This window comes from Sceloporus undulatus, chromosome 3, assembly GCF_019175285.1.
Source record: "Sceloporus undulatus isolate JIND9_A2432 ecotype Alabama chromosome 3, SceUnd_v1.1, whole genome shotgun sequence".
NCBI classification, from domain to species: Eukaryota; Metazoa; Chordata; class Lepidosauria; order Squamata; family Phrynosomatidae; genus Sceloporus; species Sceloporus undulatus.
The window spans coordinates 80,339,483-80,358,255 of record NC_056524.1 but is presented as its reverse complement, the minus strand read 5'-3'; the positions used below and the strand labels follow the sequence as shown (position 1 = coordinate 80,358,255).

Sequence of the window (18,773 nt, the reverse complement as noted above, 5' to 3'; positions counted from 1 at the left end):
TAACAGCCTGGCAGCAGCTCTTTATATCACCTAAATTTTCCAAACACTCTTCAAAGGCAGCCCCATGTAGAGCCTGTTATTCCAAATGGGATATAACCAAGGCATGTACCACTGTGTCCAGAGCCAGCATTTCAAGGAACGGGCGCAGCTGGCACACAAGTTTTAAATGTCCAAAAGCCCTCCTAGTCACTGCAGAGACCTGGGCCTCCAGGTTCAAAACTGAGTCCAAAAGTAGCCCCAAACTGCGAACGTGTATCTTCAGGGGGAGTGTGACCCCATCTAACACAGGCTGGATCCCTATTCCCTGATCTGCCTCCTGACTGACCAGGAGCACCTCTGTCTTGTCTGGATTAAGTTTCAACTTGTTTGCCCTCATCCAGCTGTTACAAAAGAATAACAGAAAGAAACAGTTGTTATGTGTTATCTGTTCTGAAAATTTATTTATCACGACCCTTTCTTAAAAAGGCCTCTTGGTAAATTTCTACAAAATCACATCAGTCCATAATTCATGATGGTGCTATAACTGACCTATGAATCCAACAGCATAAGTTAGCTCTGTGTTTAAAATTCTATTTTTTGTTTTCTCGTTATTGTGCATATGTGATTGAGTGGGTTACATGTTGGGTGACTGAGTGGAGAGAGATGGGTGGGAGAGACAGAGCATAACAGTATGGCAGCATACTACAGATATTCTTTTTAATAGCAGAATAATCTGACTAGAAGAATAACTCCTTTCTCGTGTTACAGTCCCACATGAGGCATATATTTGTACTACACTATTATTTCATATAACTTTTTGTACCACTTTTTGTTCCTAGCTGCTTCCAAAGGGATCCTAGTTTTTGTAGTCTGTTGAAGTGCATAGAAGGTAGCAAGTTACCCTGAGAAGAGAGGGATTGAATTATATCAGTATAAACATGTAGCACAGATAGGCAGTCAGGGTACTTGGACTTGGATTTCAGGAAGTACACTAGACAGCAGACAGTTCTAAGTGCCTCAGCAAACTACAAAATCCAGAATTCCTTAGAATGGACTCTTGACAATTAAAGTGGTATGAAAGTGATACGGATGTGTAATATAGATACATCTAGAATATTCATTAAACACTGATGCATCTGATACAAAGTTTATCTAATACAGGTGGATAAAAGGGGGGACAGGAGAGGAAGAGAATGTAGCAACACTTTTAAGACTAATTTATATTGTACATAAATATTTATACTTATATTTTACCATGAATTTTCATGGATATCAGTCCACTTTCTGAACTGATATTTGTAAACCTATGTAGGAGAGACACTATGTGGGAGAATTACACAGTTGTGAGGGAGAATGTAATAGGATACAGAAAGATGTGTGTTGTGACCCTGCTGATAAATCTTCAAAGAATTGTGAGAAGTGATGTAGTTTGTTGCTGTTGTTGTTATGTGCCTTCAATGGTGACCCTAAGGCAGACCTATCACAGGGTTTTCTTGGCAAGATTTGTTACAAGGGGGTTTGCTTTTGCTTACATAGGCTGAGAGAATGAGCTTTACCCAAGTTCACCTAGTGGGTTTCCATGGCCCAAACATGATTTGAACTCTGGTCTCTTAGGGTCCTACTCTAACACCCAAACTACCACACCATACCACATAACATGGATCATAATACTGGGACAATACTCAGCCACAAAACCAAGTGCCAACTCTATCCCCATATCTATTCTTGCAACAACATTACAAGGACTAGTAACAGCACTCACAATGTCAGAAGTGTGATATACACCATCCTGTGTCAGTAATGCCTTTTTGCTATACATTGGAAAAAAGAACAGTCTATACTCAAGAGGATAAAGGACATAAATCTAACATTAGAAATGGCAGTACTCAAAAACAATTGCAGAACATTCCATCATTATTGGACATATTATATGAAACTTACAAGTGGCAGTTCTTGAACAGAACAAACAAAATCAAAGGAAGACTGGAGAGAGAAAAACAGAATCTGTTGCTTGTCAGAAATCTATTTCATTGAGTAACCTTGAGTCTAGTTTTATGAAAGACAGATTTTTTCTACCTACTTTCTCCACACCACAAATATATTTATAAAACTCTGCTATACTGTTGATTATGACCCTTTTCTAATGTGTGTAAGCCTATTTTATCCATGGAAATTGCATCCTTCTTGAAACAATTCACAAAACAATACTATTTTTATAATACACATATAGGCAATCAACTAACATAACATAAGGCCAGGGCAAGCACACAGACAAATTACTATGTCAGATAAATGTTCACCAGCTTGAAAGAATCCTTTCTGCTTTTATTTCCCCAAAAGTTGTTAAGGCTGTCAACAATGAGGCCCCACTTGTGCCTCTTACCAGGTACAGGTGAAGTTAGGAAGTAGGTCCTTACAGAGACCTTTAAATAGGCAAAAGCCATTTTCTATCAGCTCTGTTTCCCTAACAATCAGTAAGAACACTTGCAGTTTTAATTACTTAAGAAATGTTGTCATGGGTGTGGGTTGTTTTACAGTGTGACTGTGTGTAGGTTTTCTGGCAGTAGATACAGGTGGCTGCTACCCCAAAGCCATAGGAAGACCTTCATCATTCTGCAGTTCCTGTTAGTAGAAGACTGTACTCCAGAAATGAAACTTCTTGAAGCAGAAGGAAGTGAACAATAAATTTAGTATGTAGGAATGCCACTTCTCTTTTCAAATATTGTTTATGTACATAGAAGAAACCTTAGATTACACATTATGTCTGGTTTTAGGTTAGATTTTTCTATAGAAAAGACTATCTACATTTTCTCTGGCATGTCCTTCTTAAGAGCCTCTGTGCAGTTTCACAGACTTTGGGAAACTGTAGGAAATGCAGCCAATTGGCATCATCCAGGTGGTTGGAGGACAGGTTTGGCAGAAGCTAGAACAAAGGCTTCACTGTGGCCTAATGCTAGGGTATTTAAGCTTCATCACATGTTTTAGCCTAGTGTCTGGATCCAGTTGGTGGAGAAATAAGGCATGTGTTCCCAACATACCCAGATTGGGGGCCCATACAGAACTGTGGGGGTGAGGTCATAGTGAGTCATAACCATTTTGGGGGAAGATGGCTTCACTCTGCTCCCATGTGACAAATGAACCACACAGTAGCTTCTGTGACTGTCCCACTTCTGTCATTCCAGATATCTCTTGAAGGCAGGCTGGGGCGAGATGCTTTTATCAGCTGGCAGGTGGTTCAGCCAATGCAGGGATCAGGAGCCAAGAATTTTCACCTGTAACCAATAAAGTTGTGGCTCTTTTCTATTTCAACACTTGTCTGGGTCTTTATAGGATAAGCGGAACCCAGCTCACCCCTGAACCTTCAGTATAGGAGTGTAGTGTTACTATGCCTCATGAATGATGGCCTAACATGAATGAGGGATGCTTTAGAAAACAGAATAAAGCTCGAGCTGGTGCAGACCGGCACTAATGGCCGCCTTGCAGATGGCGTGGGAGCATGATGTACACATGACGCACACCCCAATGCCACCCAGAAGCCACTCACCTGCCCATACATGGGCTGGCTTCATGACTCTCTGGCGGTGCAGCTTTTAGATGCCGTATGCTGCCTGAGTGCCACAAAGCCACTGTGGCAGCTAGTTCAAAAAGGAGCAGCATTTTGCTGCCTCTTTTTGAATGCCAAATTGAGGACATGGCAACCACACGCCTTGGCCCCAATCTGATGTTCAAAGGGGTGGCATTAAGTCAACCCTTCAGGGCCATCTGAATGCATTAAGGCCTCTGTATGCATTAAGGCTTTTTGCATCTTAAATCCTATGTGCTGTATGTTCACTTTCCTGGGACTAGTTCTATGTATAGATCTTTAGAAATAATGGTTTCTTAACAGGTCCAACACCTGTCACCCAGGGAGAACTGCAGGCCTACAAATGCCAGTCCTTTCCTCCTTAAGTCTCCCTGCTAGTCAATGGATGTCTGTGGCCAACCATTCTGTATTTAATACACTGTTCAGAGCCCTTGACATAACACTTTTTTAGGCCATTGTTGGAAATTTAACATGGCAGCAGAGATTTGCTGCTTCTGGTTAAGAACTTGGCTTCATCTTGTATATGAGGGGACTTAGAGAGGGCCCAGTGGCATCACTAGGGTTGGCTTCACCCAGTGCAGTAACTCATGGTGTGACTCACCCCACTGATTTCCTCCCATACCACACCATAGAGGATCATTTGGAATATATTTTGTACTAATTCTACTGTAAATTATAATTCCTACATATCACTGAAAGTAATTACGGCAGGATACAAACCGCCGCTTTGCGGCGGTCCCCCGCTGGCGCCATTTGTTCTGCGCGGGAGCCGCAGCAGCCAAACCGCGCGGCTCCTGCGCGGAGCAAAAAAGAAGCTCCATTTCGGAGCTTCTTTCCGCGGCACAATGATGACGTCGCGAGGCGCCGCTGGCGCATTCGCGACATCATAGGCGCCTGGACACGTCTGGACGCTATGCGTCCAGTACATAAAGATGGCGGCACCCATGTGGAAGGGGTGCTGCCATCTTGTACATATTGTATACGTACTAGGGTTAGGGGGGTGCGGAAGCACCGCCCCTTCCTAACCCTAGTACATATACAATACGTACTATATGGCGGTTTGTATCCCGCCTACAATAGCTGAGACATAAAAAACTAGCAAAATTAAAATTATACCTTTAAATTATAATGTCATAAGCACAGCCTAAATGTATTTACATTTACATAGTTTCATATGATTAAGGTGAATATTTTGTACAATGGGATGCTTTTTTAAAAAAAAATTAAAGTTTTTTAAAAAATTAAAAACCTCAGGCCTTTGTCCACTGAGCCTCTCCCAACTCATGCCTTCTCTTCTGCTAAGCTCCAAGTTTTTAAAGGGACACAAGCCAATACCACAGACCATTTCTGCCAAAAGGTGAACATTTGGGGAGCAGAGATGTCACACACACACACAGCGTGTTACTCAGTGTGGTTTGTACTCCATATATTCCCCTTAGTGGCACATTTTCAAAGGAAAGTTCCACCCTTTCCCATAAAATCTGTAACTGGGAGGATTGCTTGCGTTTAGCTCCAATGTGAATTGGATATGGCTCAAAGACGAGAGTCAGACAGAAAATCCAAATCCATCAAGGTGGGCCACAGATTTCTTATATGCAGTTGATCTCACCTTTACAATCAGAACCCAGACACAAGGTCACCAAAAAACTTAAATTCACAGCTCGTGACAGTTGAAATATAAATTGAACAGAAGCGAAAACTGTCTTATCTTCTTGAAACTGCTGTTAGTCTTTAAACACTTATAGGATCCTTTAAATGTATCGGTGGTGTAATGACTCTTGTAATGTATTTAATAGAGGTTGACATCAAATTCATTGCAGCTTATACAAATAGCACAGAAAAATGTAGAATCATTAGAAAGTAATTTTGTTCCTTCCTCAAAAATAATACACTCTGCTTCATCTGGGACAGAGATGTGTGCATAATTTTAATGGATTTCAACTTAATGTAATGAATGCTTTCACATTTCAAGTGTATCTAGTATTCTTATATGTATATTCATGTCAGAGGTTAAGAACCACTCTTAAATGTATATTCATGATCAGAGGTTCAGAACCACATGGCCAGAGGTTCAGAACTGATCAGCATGTCCAGAGTTTCATCTGTAATTTCCTTCAGTGAAGACAATGTAACAATATTTTATGAGAGTGGAAAGTTTAGTAGGTGTTATATACTTTTGAAATAGGGCAGGGGTGGGAAACCTGTGTCTCTCCAGATGTTGTTGCATCACATCCGTATGGACTGCAAAGCTCATCATCCTCAGTCATTGGTCATGGTTGGTAAAACTAATAGGAATGAAGTTTGGCAACATCTGGAGTAACAGAGGCTGCATCTGCATTGCAGAAATAATGCAGTTTGACACCGTTTTAACTGTCATGGTTCAGTGCTATGTAATCATTGGATCTGTAGTTTGTTTTGGCTTCAGAGCTCTCTGATGGAGAAGGCTAAATATCTCACAAAACTACATATCCCTGTATTCCATAGCATTGATCCATGGCAGTTAAAGTGGTGTCAAACTGCCTTATTTCTGCAGTACAGATTAATCCAGAGAGATTGTCCACCTCTGGAATAAGTTTCTTAAAACACTGCATTGTTGTTTCAAAAGAATTATCACGAGGCTCTCTGTGAGTCACATGTTAGCTGTTTTCCACACACCTGTGCCCAGAAGTAGGGAAATGAAGTGTTTGAGATCATTTGATATCAATGGGACTGAAAAACATTTAGCTTTCCAGATTGCATCCTGATGCTTTTAAAAGCTTTCAAGTTTCCCACACCTATGAACAAAGTATGAAGGACACCTCTGTAAAGCGCACATGAAGAGCAGCCTCCCCAGTATTAAAATATGAAGAATGCAATAATTTCATGTGATAAACTTGTGCTGTTGCATAGGAAAGGTACACACATAAATAATTAAATGCACTTTCCTTGTGCAGCTGAACAAATCTGCAGTACTGTATTACATTCCCATATTGACAGAAATTGGCTAACTTTGGTGTAGCTTTCTAGTTGAAATAGAAAAATAAAAGGTTGCTATAATGACGTATATATGTGTTTTTAAGGAAGTAATATAGTTCATATCCTGCATGGGGAAATGCAGCACTACACACATGTGCATGCCATCTATTATGGCTAGAGGCAGAGGCATCACGGGTGTGTGTGTGCAGGCCACACAAGGTGACAACCTAAGTGGGGTAACACCACTACTTTCCAAACATCTGCCATTTGGCAAAAATGGGCTGTGGTGTTCACCTGTGTCCCTTTACAACACTGAAGAGATGGGGTGAATGGGGTGAGGCTCAGTGGGAAAAGAAAGAAGAGGCCCCCAAAGAATAATAGTTATTTTTTGAAATATATATATTTATTTTAATTAATTTTATTCTTTTTAATTTTTCTTTTGAAACACCACATCTTATGAAATTTTCACTTTAACCACATGAAACTATGTAGAGGTAATACATTTAAGCTGCATCTATGATACTGTAATTTAAAGGTATAATTATAATTTTGCTAGTTGTTTATATCACAAATCTTCACATTAGATTCAGTGATACATGGGAATTACAATTTATGAATAACATTAGTACAAAAGAAAAAAAACATTATTAAATATTCTGTATGTTGTGGCATTGGAGGATATCATTAGTGGGGTGGCATCATGAGTTACTGCACTGGGTGGAGCCACCCCTAGTGATGCCTCAAGCTAGAGGTTCAAAAAAAAAGACACTCTCAGGTACATTTTCTCTTGCTAATTATTATTTATTTGTTAGACTTAATAGCCTTGTTTGTGACACCATGAGTCCTTCACATTTTTTGCTCACAAACAACCCTGTGAGGTAGGCCCAGGCTAAGAGAGACTGACTGCCCAAGTCATGATACAGTGAACTGCATGATACAGTGGAGACTAGAAGGTGGGATTCCCAGGTCCTAGTCCAGCAGTCTAACCACTAAACCACACAGGCTTACTTTGCAAAAAGAAGTTTTTTAGAAAACCATTCACAAAAAAAAAGGGGGGGGTATTCTGTGGGAAATGAGAATATGTTCAGAAAAATATTTCCCACTACTCCACTTTCATGTAGCACTATATAGGATTAACAATAACATCTGGAGATTGTCCAAATTAAAAGGGAATTGGTATTAACAGTGAAAGGCTGGAGTTTGGAGAAGAGTTCATGAATTCTAGGGAGATGCAGGTAAACACATGATCATTCAAAGAAAGCAGACAATATTAACATGGTGGTGGATCTAAACTAAGGTCTCTGCATGGTAGATGTGAGGGACCTATGGCCCACAACTCCCATCAGCTCAACCAGAATGGCCAGACTGTAGAAGGTCTGATCCAAAACATCTGGAGAACCAAACTTTTCCAACCCCTGCTGTGTGATATCCAAGCCAATCCTTTTCATAGTTCACCTATTAATTATTGCATATTTTATCATACAGAAACTAAACTGACTTTTGATGATGTTGCTGTCAATGGCCTAAGCATTTCTAGTCACAGACAAGCTTTATTTAGTGACAGTGCTGAAGTCAGAAATGTGCAGACTAGGAGTGCTCATTTCAGTGGAGACTTTTCCACTAGCCAGTCGCAATAGGTAGCTAATGACCATATCTTTGGCTTTGTTGGTGTTCATCTTTTTCTCTTGTGACAGCTTCATGCTAATTTGATCTACATTGGTCATGATGAACTCTGACGCCAAGATGTGAGTGGGGGATGCACTGTTGCCTGGGCCATCCATGATATATTGTTTGTACAGTTCTACCACCTTCTCCTCCAAGTAGTTGTTCAGTATTGAATTAGACAAGGGTTGCTGGTGTTGCATGATGCTGGCCACACGCCAGCATGACAAATACCCTTGAGCTGGCTTGTGAAGGCTATCAGCAGGTGGCACTGATATAGATTCAATTGGTGGTGGAATCTCTGATGATTCAAGGAATGGGCCTATGCCGCTGTCATAAGTAAAATCTCTTTTCACTGAGCTCATAGGCAGCACCTGGTCACCAGCAATATGCAAGTCATTGTAATTTTTGCAAATGCTTTTACAAGAAGATGGAACCAGATACGTGTCTTCGTTTACAGCATGTCCCATGGAGACATCCACAGCTGCAGATGTTTGCCTTTCAAATAATGGGTTTTGATTAGTCTGTGCCAGTGCAGCCTTCTGTCTTCTACTGTTTCTATTTTCTTTGGAACAAACAGAGTAGATGAACTTGCCAACAGATCTACACCTCCAAAAGGGAGCTCTGCCATATGTTTCCTCTGCTGATTCACCGATGATCCCATTCAAAGACCTCAGCTCATTTGCTGAGTCTTCTTGTTTGTTACAGAGCTCATAATTCAAGAGATCATGATAAGGAATTCCACAGAGATACCCTTCAGACAACATTCTTTCAAAAAAGAAAAGAAGATTGAAATCAGTAATAAGAGAAGTACAAGAAGAGACATAATCAGAGTAATGATTTGTATGAATTTTAGATCATTAAATGCAATTACTAATAACAGGGCGAAAGGGAATTGCTGAAATTAATACGTTACTGCATGCTAAGTACGGCTGTCTCAGATCAGCACTGACAATGTTATTTGATCTCTCTTTCATTGGGGAGATTCTCTCTCTGTGTGTGTACGTGTGTGCATGTAGTGCTTTGAAGTACAATATTTTCTTTTCCCTTTTCCTTCTGTTCTCAAAAAATGGCAAGGAGCCGAACAGAAACTGGTTTTGTTATTTAGACCAAGTCCAGAAATATTTTGTCTGCTGGACAGATGGGACATTTGGCCTGGTGCTAGTCCTACAAGAGAATACTTTTTTTTTTAACCTGTTGGTTCTTTACCTATTGGACTTTGCAAAATGGCTGCTCAAGCCAAAGTTAAGTGCTGCTGGAGTAAGGGGGAAAGTAACAGCACTTGCAATAACTTTACCCAGCCCTATCCCACAGCACAGATACACAACTGGCAATGAGAGCGCTATCTATGGACTTTATCACACAGGGGAAATCAGAGGATTCAAAAGAGATTATCCAGGGAAAGTTGTGTGATCACAGCTAAGATTATCACATGATGTCACAATTATAGAGGACTTATCCCAGGAATAACCAGGGAAATCCTGTGAATAGTTTGTTGCTGGTTATTCCCTGGTTATTCCCAGGATAAGCCCTCTCTAACTGCGAAGTGTGTGATAATCTCAGACATGATTGCACAACTTTCTTGGATAATGCCTTTTGAATTCCCTGATTTTCCCCTGTGTGATAAAGTTCTATGTCTCCTGCAGAAATACTGTATAGCCCATGTACCTCCTGCTGCCATGACATTCTGACCTCCACACACCCAGACACACCCAGACACACACAAACATAAGCTCTGCTCTTCAGCCACTAAGAGCAGCACAGAAGCAGCAATACTGGTTGGAGTTGGTGGGAGAGGACATTAAATCCTCGCTTCCCACTACACCCGGTAGCAGCTGGTCTTCACCACTAATGATATCACAAAAACAGAAATTCCAACTCTCACCTTCAGTAAAGTGACCTAGAAGCTGTTGGCATGATTGGCTTCCTGGTGTTTTTGTGTGCACATACTGTATGAATGTTACTGTCTATGCCACAGCTACCAGGCTTCCAGTCAACACTAGTGTCAGCCATTGAAGCCAAAAAGTTTGTCTATCTCAGAAGGAGGGGGCAGGATTTGGCAATGATAACTGGATAATTGGTGCCTTCCCTGGAACATACCAAGTTGCCTGTCATCCAAGCATACACTTTGTCCATTAACTGTCTACATCAGAGATGGTCAACTGTGAAAGGATCAAGAGTCACATTAGCCCACCAGGTGATTTAGGAGGGCACACTCCTCTGTACCCATTCCCGCTTGGAAAAAAAAAATCCTATTCCCCCCCCCCAATACACTCTAGGGAAGAAGGGGGCATTTTCATCATGGTTTAGGGCCTTCCTTGACCATTTTACGTCCAGGAAAGGACTTGTTTTACAACAGGTAAGTAAGTGAAAGTCAACTTTTGTTCAATTCTTGATTTCTTTTTTTTTTTTTTCTAAAGCCTCTCTTGGACCTAAGTGGGCCTAGGGTGGGCCAAACATGTCCCCTAGAGCAGTGGTTCCCAACCTGTGCTCCAAGGAGCCCTTAGGTCTCTGCATGCACTTCCCAGGTGCTCTGTGGCTGTTCCAGGACAATGAAAGAAATAGAAATTGAATGAAATTAAAGAATAAGAAACAAAAAGTAACACAACTCCTAAACACCATTAACTTGTAAGACATAGGGTAGACCTCATAGGGGCTCTGCCATAGAAATTGATTCTAAAAAGTGCTCTGTGAGTCAAAAAGGTTGAGAACCCCTGCCCAAGCAAGTATTTGTGGCAAAAATGGTTTTGAAAAACAATTGCAAAAATTGGTTTAAAAATTATTTGACCCCTGGAGGGACCCAGAGCAACTCAAAACAGCCTGTTAACTGCCATGGTCGCCTTAGTCGATGATCTCCATCTGAGCATCGACAGGGGAAGTGTGACCCTGCTGGTGCTCTTGGACATCTCAGAGGCCTTCGATACCATCGACCATGGTATCCTTCTGGAATGCCTGAGAGAGTTAGGTATTGGGAGCACTGCGGTCCAGTGGCTCCGGTCCTACCCCTCAGGAAGGTTCCAGATGGTGAGGCTGGGGACTGCTGCTCTCGTAAAAGAGAGCTGACATCTGGCATCCCTCAGGGCACCATCCTATCCCCCATGCTATTTAACATTTACGTGAAGCCACTGGGAGAGATCACCTGGAAGCATGGAGCTCGGTATTATCAATACGCTGATGACACCCAGATCTATCTCTCCATGTCTCCGACTGAGACAGTGACTAAGGAAGGCATCTCTCCTCTAGATGCCTGTCTGGGGTCAGTAATGGGCTGGATGAGGGAAAACAAACTCAAGTTGAATCCAGAGAAAACAGAGGTACTTGTGTTCTGGATGGGGTCACACTTCCCCTAAAGGATAAAATTCGCAGTTTGGGAGTACTCCTGGATCCATCCTTACAGTTATCATCCCAGGTGGATGCGATGGCCAGGAGTGCTTGGTACCAGCTTCGGCTGATACGCTAACTGCGTCCCTGTCTGGACCGAAAGGACCTTGAAACTGTAGTACATGCACTGGTAACCTCTCATTTAGATTTCTGTAATACGCTCTACATGGGACTACCTTTGTACCAAGTTCGGAAGATCCAGCTAGTTCAAAATGCTGCAGCCAGATTGGTCACGGGAACACCCAGATCGGACCATATTACACCGGTATTAAAATCCTTACATTGGCTGCCAATTAGCTTCCGAGCCCAATACAAAGTGTTGGTTATTACCTTTAAAGCCCTATATGGCTTGGGCCCGAGTTACTTGAGGGAACACCTCTCCCTATACAATCCGCCCCGCATCCTCAGAACAACTGGAAAGCTCCTACTTGAACACCCTAAAGGGAGATTAACAGCTACTCACCAAAGAGCGTTCACAGCTGTGGCTCCTACATATTGGAATAACCTCCCGGAAGAGATTCGATGTATCTCCACCCTGGACGCCTTTAAGAAGGCGCTGAAAACCCATCTCTTTCAGCAAGCATACCCCTCTGACCCTCTATAAAGGAAATCACCCAAATATATATCTATCTCAGGACATTTTTATATTGTATTTGTAAATTGTGTGTTTTTATGAATTATGTTATTACTGGAGCTGATTTTAACTAATTGTAACTGTGATGTATTGTGATTTGATAATGGCTGTAATTCCACCTCAATCCGTAGGGAGAGGAGGGAAAATATAAATAAAATTTTTATTATTTATTATTTATTATTATTATTATTAAAACATGGTGTAAATGTTCAGAGGCTCATCTTTGGGCAATTTTTAAAAGTTTGCCAAAAAAAGCCCCCTGGGGCCACAAAAATGTTCCAGAGGCTACACACAGCCTGCAGGCCATTCTTTGCCCACCCTGGTCTACGTAGATTGGCTACAGCTTCTAGGGGATTTGAACAAAACTCTGTCCAGCATACCTTTAGCACAGAATGTCTGGAAAGCATGCTGAGCATATGCTGTGTTGCTGAACTACAGTTGGCCCTCCATATTCACAGATTCTTTATCCATGGACTCAAACATCCACAACTTGAAAATATTGTTAAAAATATAAATACCAGAAGGCAAACATTGATTTTGACATTTGATATAAGAGACACCATTTTATTATGAAGATTTTCATACCAGTACTTACTGTGGGATAAGCGCTGGTAAAATGCCAGTAAAACTTGACATACTTCCTAAACATCAGGAAATTGTCCCCTCGCCTTCAGTGTCCCTGAATCATTCAAGGAGCAGCCATTTCCCATTAACGGAAACTTTGTGTTAATGGGAAATGGCTGCTCCCTGAACTATTCAGGGATGCTGGAGGCAAGGGGATGATTCCCTGACATTTAGGAAGCACACCAGGCTTTCACACACATGTGCTTCCTAAATGTTTTACTGGCATTTTACCAGCACTTACCCCATGGTAAGCGCTGGTATGAAAATATTTTATTTCATTGTATTTAATGGGATTTGAGCACCTTCGGATTTTTTAGGGGGTGGTCCTGGAACCAAACCCCAGAGGATACCAAGGGATAATAGAGATAAAATTAAGTAAAAAGAGCAGTGACAAAAAAAAGACAGGTATATGTGGACTACACATTGTTTCAGGCAATTGCCCAACAATGCATTAAACTACTTGCTTTTTTCATAGACAAATGGCATGAAGTTTGGCATTAGAGAACTTAACAATACCAAATGGTGTTTGTTATTTTAAAAACTGGTCTCTTTAGGCGTACTGTTATTTAATGAACCTGCAAAGAAGTCCCAGCAGATTGTTTGCAGAAAAAAAGTCTTGTGATCATTGTGCTTCATCTACTTGAGTCTCTATTGGCCTCAGAAGTGAATGGCACAGTGGTGGCTATGCAGCCCAGTGGGATGCCTGTAAAGCATTTCTCTGCCACAGAGTGGAAATGGATGATATAGTAATGGGGGTAGGTTGTGGCATTTGCAGGGCCAGGATATTCCAAGCTGCCCCTCGAGTATCCTGGCCAGTGTAGAGAAGGCCCCCATGTTTTAAATGAGCTGTTTTAAAATTTTGGTCCTCCAGTAATTTGGGATTTTGGCTTCCATAATTCCTGAGCATTGGTCATGTTACCTGTGACTTCTGGAATATGGAGGACCAAAGACTAATAAGCACTGTTCTACATGAACTTAGATTTATGACAAAATATTAGAAATTTACATACCTCAGTAAGACAGATTTGATGCTCATTCATGCCCATCAGTTAGACTGGTTTGTAGTTTATATTGTAGATAAAATCCTTATTGATTTAGATTTCCCTTTGTTGAAGTTTTAGTATCACCATTAGATTGAGGAACACAAGGAGGAAACAGACCATATAAAAATGAATATGTAAGAAAAATAGTCTCTGTGTACTATATTCTAGTTTTCACTTACCTTCACAAAACTTCCTACTCCTTTAGGTCAAGAAATGCACAGCAGTGATGTTACATAGAGCTTTGGGCACATTCAAGGCTTCTTATGCAATACTTTCATTTCTATTAGTGTCACTCATAGACAAAAAGTTTCATTTACAGCTATGTAGGTGGCAAAGCTTCCTCCCTCCCCCAACACAGGCTTCTTAAACGGAAATCCCTGAGCAGGGCAGAGAGAGAGCTTTATAAGTAACTTTCTGGAGTTGAGTCACTTCTGATTGCTTCTTCCTCTTTTTGTTTCCACATGAAACTTTTGGTGGAACTGGCTGCTGTTAAAATAGCTTATTTCCACACAATATGCTTTTACATACTCCTCAAGCAGAGAACTCTTGACTGGTTTCACTGAGAATCAAAAATAGAGAAACTGTTGATTGGGTTCAGAGAGTTCTTCAGAACAAAAATCTGAACTATGATCATATGAAAAGGAAATTGCCTTCTGATTCCAGACTTGCATTTTAAATTTTGTATTATGAACCATCTCTGTTCACTGAACAGTTTATAATGACTGTCCTTAGATGAAACAGAGTTGTAGTGAATTGATTCCACTTTATCTGCTATGTGTTTTGGAGTTTGGTGGGTTGCTCTGAAGCTTATCGTGACCTTGCACAACTAGAAAACTACAGTTCTCTGCTAAGCAATTTAAAATTTGTCCCAAAAGTGCAGATTCTGGAATTCCATAGGATGGAGCCATGGCAATGAAAGCAGCATCAGACTACTATTATTGTGAACTGTGGCTACATCCTTTATACATAAGTAGCAAGAAGAGGACTTTATTGGCTACAGCAAAGCCTTTGACTTAATAGACCGCAAAAAGCTATGGCTTGTGCTTAAAAGAATGGGAGTACCACAACAACTGATTGTCCTGATGCATAATCTGTACTCAGGACAAGAGGATGCCATCAGAACTGAATAGGGAAAAATAGAATGGTTCCCAGTAGCCAAAGGGATCAAGCAAGGCTTCATACTATCCCCCATTTACTCTGATCCTGTCAACCCTGTGCTGACTGCTCAAAGCACCTCCTGTATATCTGAAAGGATTTATTTATTTATTTATTTATTTAGGTCTCATAAAACCAAAATTTCAGATGTTCTATAATAAAATCAGCGTAGCATATTGACTGGTTTTAATAGTATAAATGGGGTTCTGTGTATTTAAGAAAGAGGCTTGTTAGGTTTCCCAATGTGGAAGATACATTTCTTCCAATATTGTACCAAGCACCATGGATCACCTATACGCATCTTTAGTATATATTAGAGTTGGTTCTAAAGGGACATAAAGTGAATTTTTAAACAATATTTAAAGAAAAGTAACTGGGATAGGCAAAAACTGATAGTATCAGCTTACTGTAACAAGTAATTGAGCAGTTGGAGCCACCTAGTGATTGTTAAAATTTGTGTCCCTTCCTTGTTTCTTGCTTTATGTATAGTTGTGTTTTTATTTGTCCCCTCTCTCCTTTATATTGCAAAACAAAGCAGGCATTGCCTCATGAGTAGCAGAATGGGATATTTCACATAAAATAAGTGAGATGCCTTGATTTAGCAATGCCATAAAGCCAGCAATGCAAAATAGCAGCAAAGCAGATTGATGGACTGTAAGATTCTATTTGCACAAGAGTATCAATATGTATTTTTATTGTGAAGTTGAAGGCTTTCACAACCAGCGTCCATAGTTTTCTGTGGGTTTTTCAGGCTATGTAGCCACATTCTGGAAGAATTTATTCCTGAAGTTTCACTTTGCTAGCATCTTCAGAGAGTGGTGGCATGGAAGTGTGTGGAGTATATATATTTGTGTGAACCTTGGTTGGGAGGAAGTGATTTACATATTAAACTATGTGTTGGTCTATTGTTGAATGGTAAGGCCTCAGGGTGGGAGGATATGTGGGAGGATATCTGTGTCTATTTAATTAGCAATCCATTGTCTGCAGGGAAAACCCTGACCCTGGGTGGTGTTCATTTGCATGAACTGAGTCTTCATTTTGGTGTTTTTCAGGACTGGTAGCCAGACTTTGTTTACTCTCAGTGTTTCGTCTTTCCTGTTAAAGTTGTCCAGGTGTTTATGGATTTCAATGGCCTCCTTGTGCATTCTGACCTGGTAGCTGTTGGCATGGTCCAGAATTTCAGTGTTTTCAAATAGCATTCTATGCCCAGGATGTTCTGCTACTGCCGATTATTCTGGCTGGCTCAGTCTGCAGTGTCTCTCATGTTCTTTGATTCATGTTTGGATACTGTTTTTAGTGGTCCCTATGTAGACCTGTCCACAGCTGCACAGTATCTAGTAAACTCCTGCAGTAGTGATAAGGTCTCTCCTGTCCTTCGCTGAATGCAGCATTTGCTCTATTTTCATGGTTTGTCTGTAGATCATTTGGAAGTTGTGTTTCCTCATCAGTTTCCCTATTCTGTCTATGACTCCTTTGATGCATGGTAAAAATACTTTCCCTTCGGGTTGTTGTTTGTCTTCACTTAGGCTTGCCATATCCCGCCTGGGGGTGGGACTTTCCCGGTTAAGGGCGGGTCCGCACGGTCCTGCCCCAGTTTGCCCCCGCCCCGGGCTTTCCCCCGCCCCTGGGCTGAGGGGAGGATTCCTTCCCTGCCTGGGCTCCGCCGCCGCGGCAAGTCCAGGGTCCAGGCCAGGAAGGAAAGTCTCCCTGAGGGGAGGATTCCCTCCCTGCTTGGGCTCCGCCGCCGCCGTCACCGCGGCAAGGCCGGGGCCCAGGCCGGGAGGGAAAACCTCCCCTCAGCGAGGCTCCTATTCAAATGTAGAACAAAAAAAATGTGTCCTACATTTGAAATTTTTGACCTACATTTGTCCTGGTTTGGAGGTCCTGACGTATGGCAACCCTATCTTCACTCCTGTGTTTTTTTCTGGGTGTGGTAGCTCTTCTGATGTCTGAGGTGGAGTAACTGTTAGCCTGTAGAGCCCAGTTTAGATGCTTCGATTCATCTTCCATGAAGTGGGCTTGCAGATACTTTTTCTGTGGTCTACCAGTGTTTTTATAGTACTCCTTTTTTGTTCTGGGTGATGGTTGGAGTTCTTGTGTAGATATCTCTCTGTGTGTAGGTTTTCTGTATACCAGGTGGTTCAGTTTGCCAATGACCAGGATATCCAAGAGCAGTAATGTTTCTTCCTTTTCTTTTTCCATGGTGAATTGGATGTTGGAGTGGATATTGTTCAGATGGTTGAAAAACATGGTTAGATCTTCTTCTCTGTGGCTCCAAATAGTGAAAAGTGTCATCCACATATTGGAACCATGTTGTGGGCCTTTGTTGTGGGGTTGTTTCCAGGGCTTTCTTTTGAAAGTGTTCCATATAAAAATTTGCTATCAGAGGGCTTCCCGTGGCTACCCCATCTCTCTGCTTGTAGAATTCATTGTCCCACTGGAAGTAGCTTGTGATGAGGCAATGTTCAAACAGGGCTGTGATGTCTTCCAGAAAGATTTGTTGGATAAGTGCCATAGTATCCATTATGAGGACTTTGGTGAATGAGGAGACCACATCAAAACTGATTAATTTGTCTCTGGGTTTCAGTTCAGAGTTGTTGATTTTTTTCTATGAAGTGAGCTGAGTCCTTGATGTAGTGCGGGGTTTGCCCTATATGGATTTGTAATTGTGTGGCCAGAAATTTAGCCAGGTCATATATGGTGGATCCAATGGTGCTCACTATGGATTGGGGTGGAATGGAATCCTTGTGAATATTTGGAAGTCCATATAGTCTTGGAGGGAGATCTACATAGACTTTGGTGTGTGATTGGCTGAACTGAGGAGTTCTTGATCAAGGTGTTCATTTTCCTGGTGATTTTGTTGGTTGGGTTCTGTTTCAGTTTTCTGTATGTTGCAGGATCCAGAAATTCCTTGATTTTTTTTTGTTTGTATTGCTCTGTTTCCATGATTACTGTGATAATCCACTATATCACACTGACTTCACCTCATTCTTCATCTCTATAATATCCTGTTTAGGTGTGCTGACCAGGATTGTACATTGTATTCTGGATATAGTTTCACCATGGATTTGTACAAGTGCAGAAAGATTTTGGCAGTTTAATTTTCTATCCCTTTTCTAATTATACCCAACACAGAATTTGCCTTTTCAACAACCGAGTTGAAATTTCCATCAAGCTATTCATTACAACAACCCAAGATGTCTCTCTTATTCAGATGCTGCCAGCTCAGATCCCATCACTATATATGTGAAGTTGGGAGGTTTTTTCTTTTGGTCCCTGTATGCATCACTTTACATTTGTGTACATTGAATCTCATTTGCCATTTTAAAATTCATTCTATTAGTTTGGAAAGATCCTTTAGGACAAAGTGGGAATTACGGATCCTTTTGAATGTTGGACTGCAAGCCTCAGCAACATTAGCCAGCACAGTTAAAGATGAAGAATGTTGCAGGCCAATATCTGGATGGCTACATTATTTCTTCCTCACCCTCACCCTCCACTTTGGGAGCTCTTTTGCAACCCATTTTTTTCTTCCTTCATTAGCCTATAAAAATTAGATTAGATTAGATTGTCAAATGTCTCACTGCCATAAATCCCATGGGATAGTATAAAGTGAACCTTTTTTTCAAGATTTTTCTTCCAGACCTTTGGTTGCCCATAAAGAATGAAATGTCAAGAAAAAGAAATCCTCTTACAAGAAGAGAAAATTACTGAACATATATTACACTTGATCTTAGCCAAAAGGCCGAGAAGCGAG

The 18,773-nt window shown here is 41.2% G+C and overlaps 1 protein-coding gene and 1 pseudogene across 2 annotated transcripts; both read right to left on the bottom strand.

Annotated features, from left to right (window-relative positions):
- Window positions 1–7,019: 7,019 nt before the first annotated feature.
- TASL (TLR adaptor interacting with endolysosomal SLC15A4) lies at window positions 7,020–14,204 on the bottom strand. Of its 2 annotated transcripts, none has more exons than XM_042460016.1 (2): window positions 14,041–14,204; window positions 7,020–8,947 (listed from the first exon to the last, which is right to left on the bottom strand). In XM_042460016.1, the coding sequence occupies exon 2, from the start codon at window positions 8,944–8,946 to the stop codon at window positions 8,068–8,070; it is 879 nt and encodes a 292-aa protein (XP_042315950.1). In that variant the 5' UTR covers window position 8,947; window positions 14,041–14,204; the 3' UTR covers window positions 7,020–8,067. The 2 variants fall into 2 exon arrangements, with proteins under 2 accessions (XP_042315950.1, XP_042315948.1); XM_042460014.1 differs by lacking the exon at window positions 14,041–14,204 and adding an exon at window positions 13,829–13,923.
- Window positions 14,205–18,662: 4,458 nt separating this feature from the next.
- On the bottom strand, window positions 18,663–18,773 carry LOC121927407 (annotated as a pseudogene).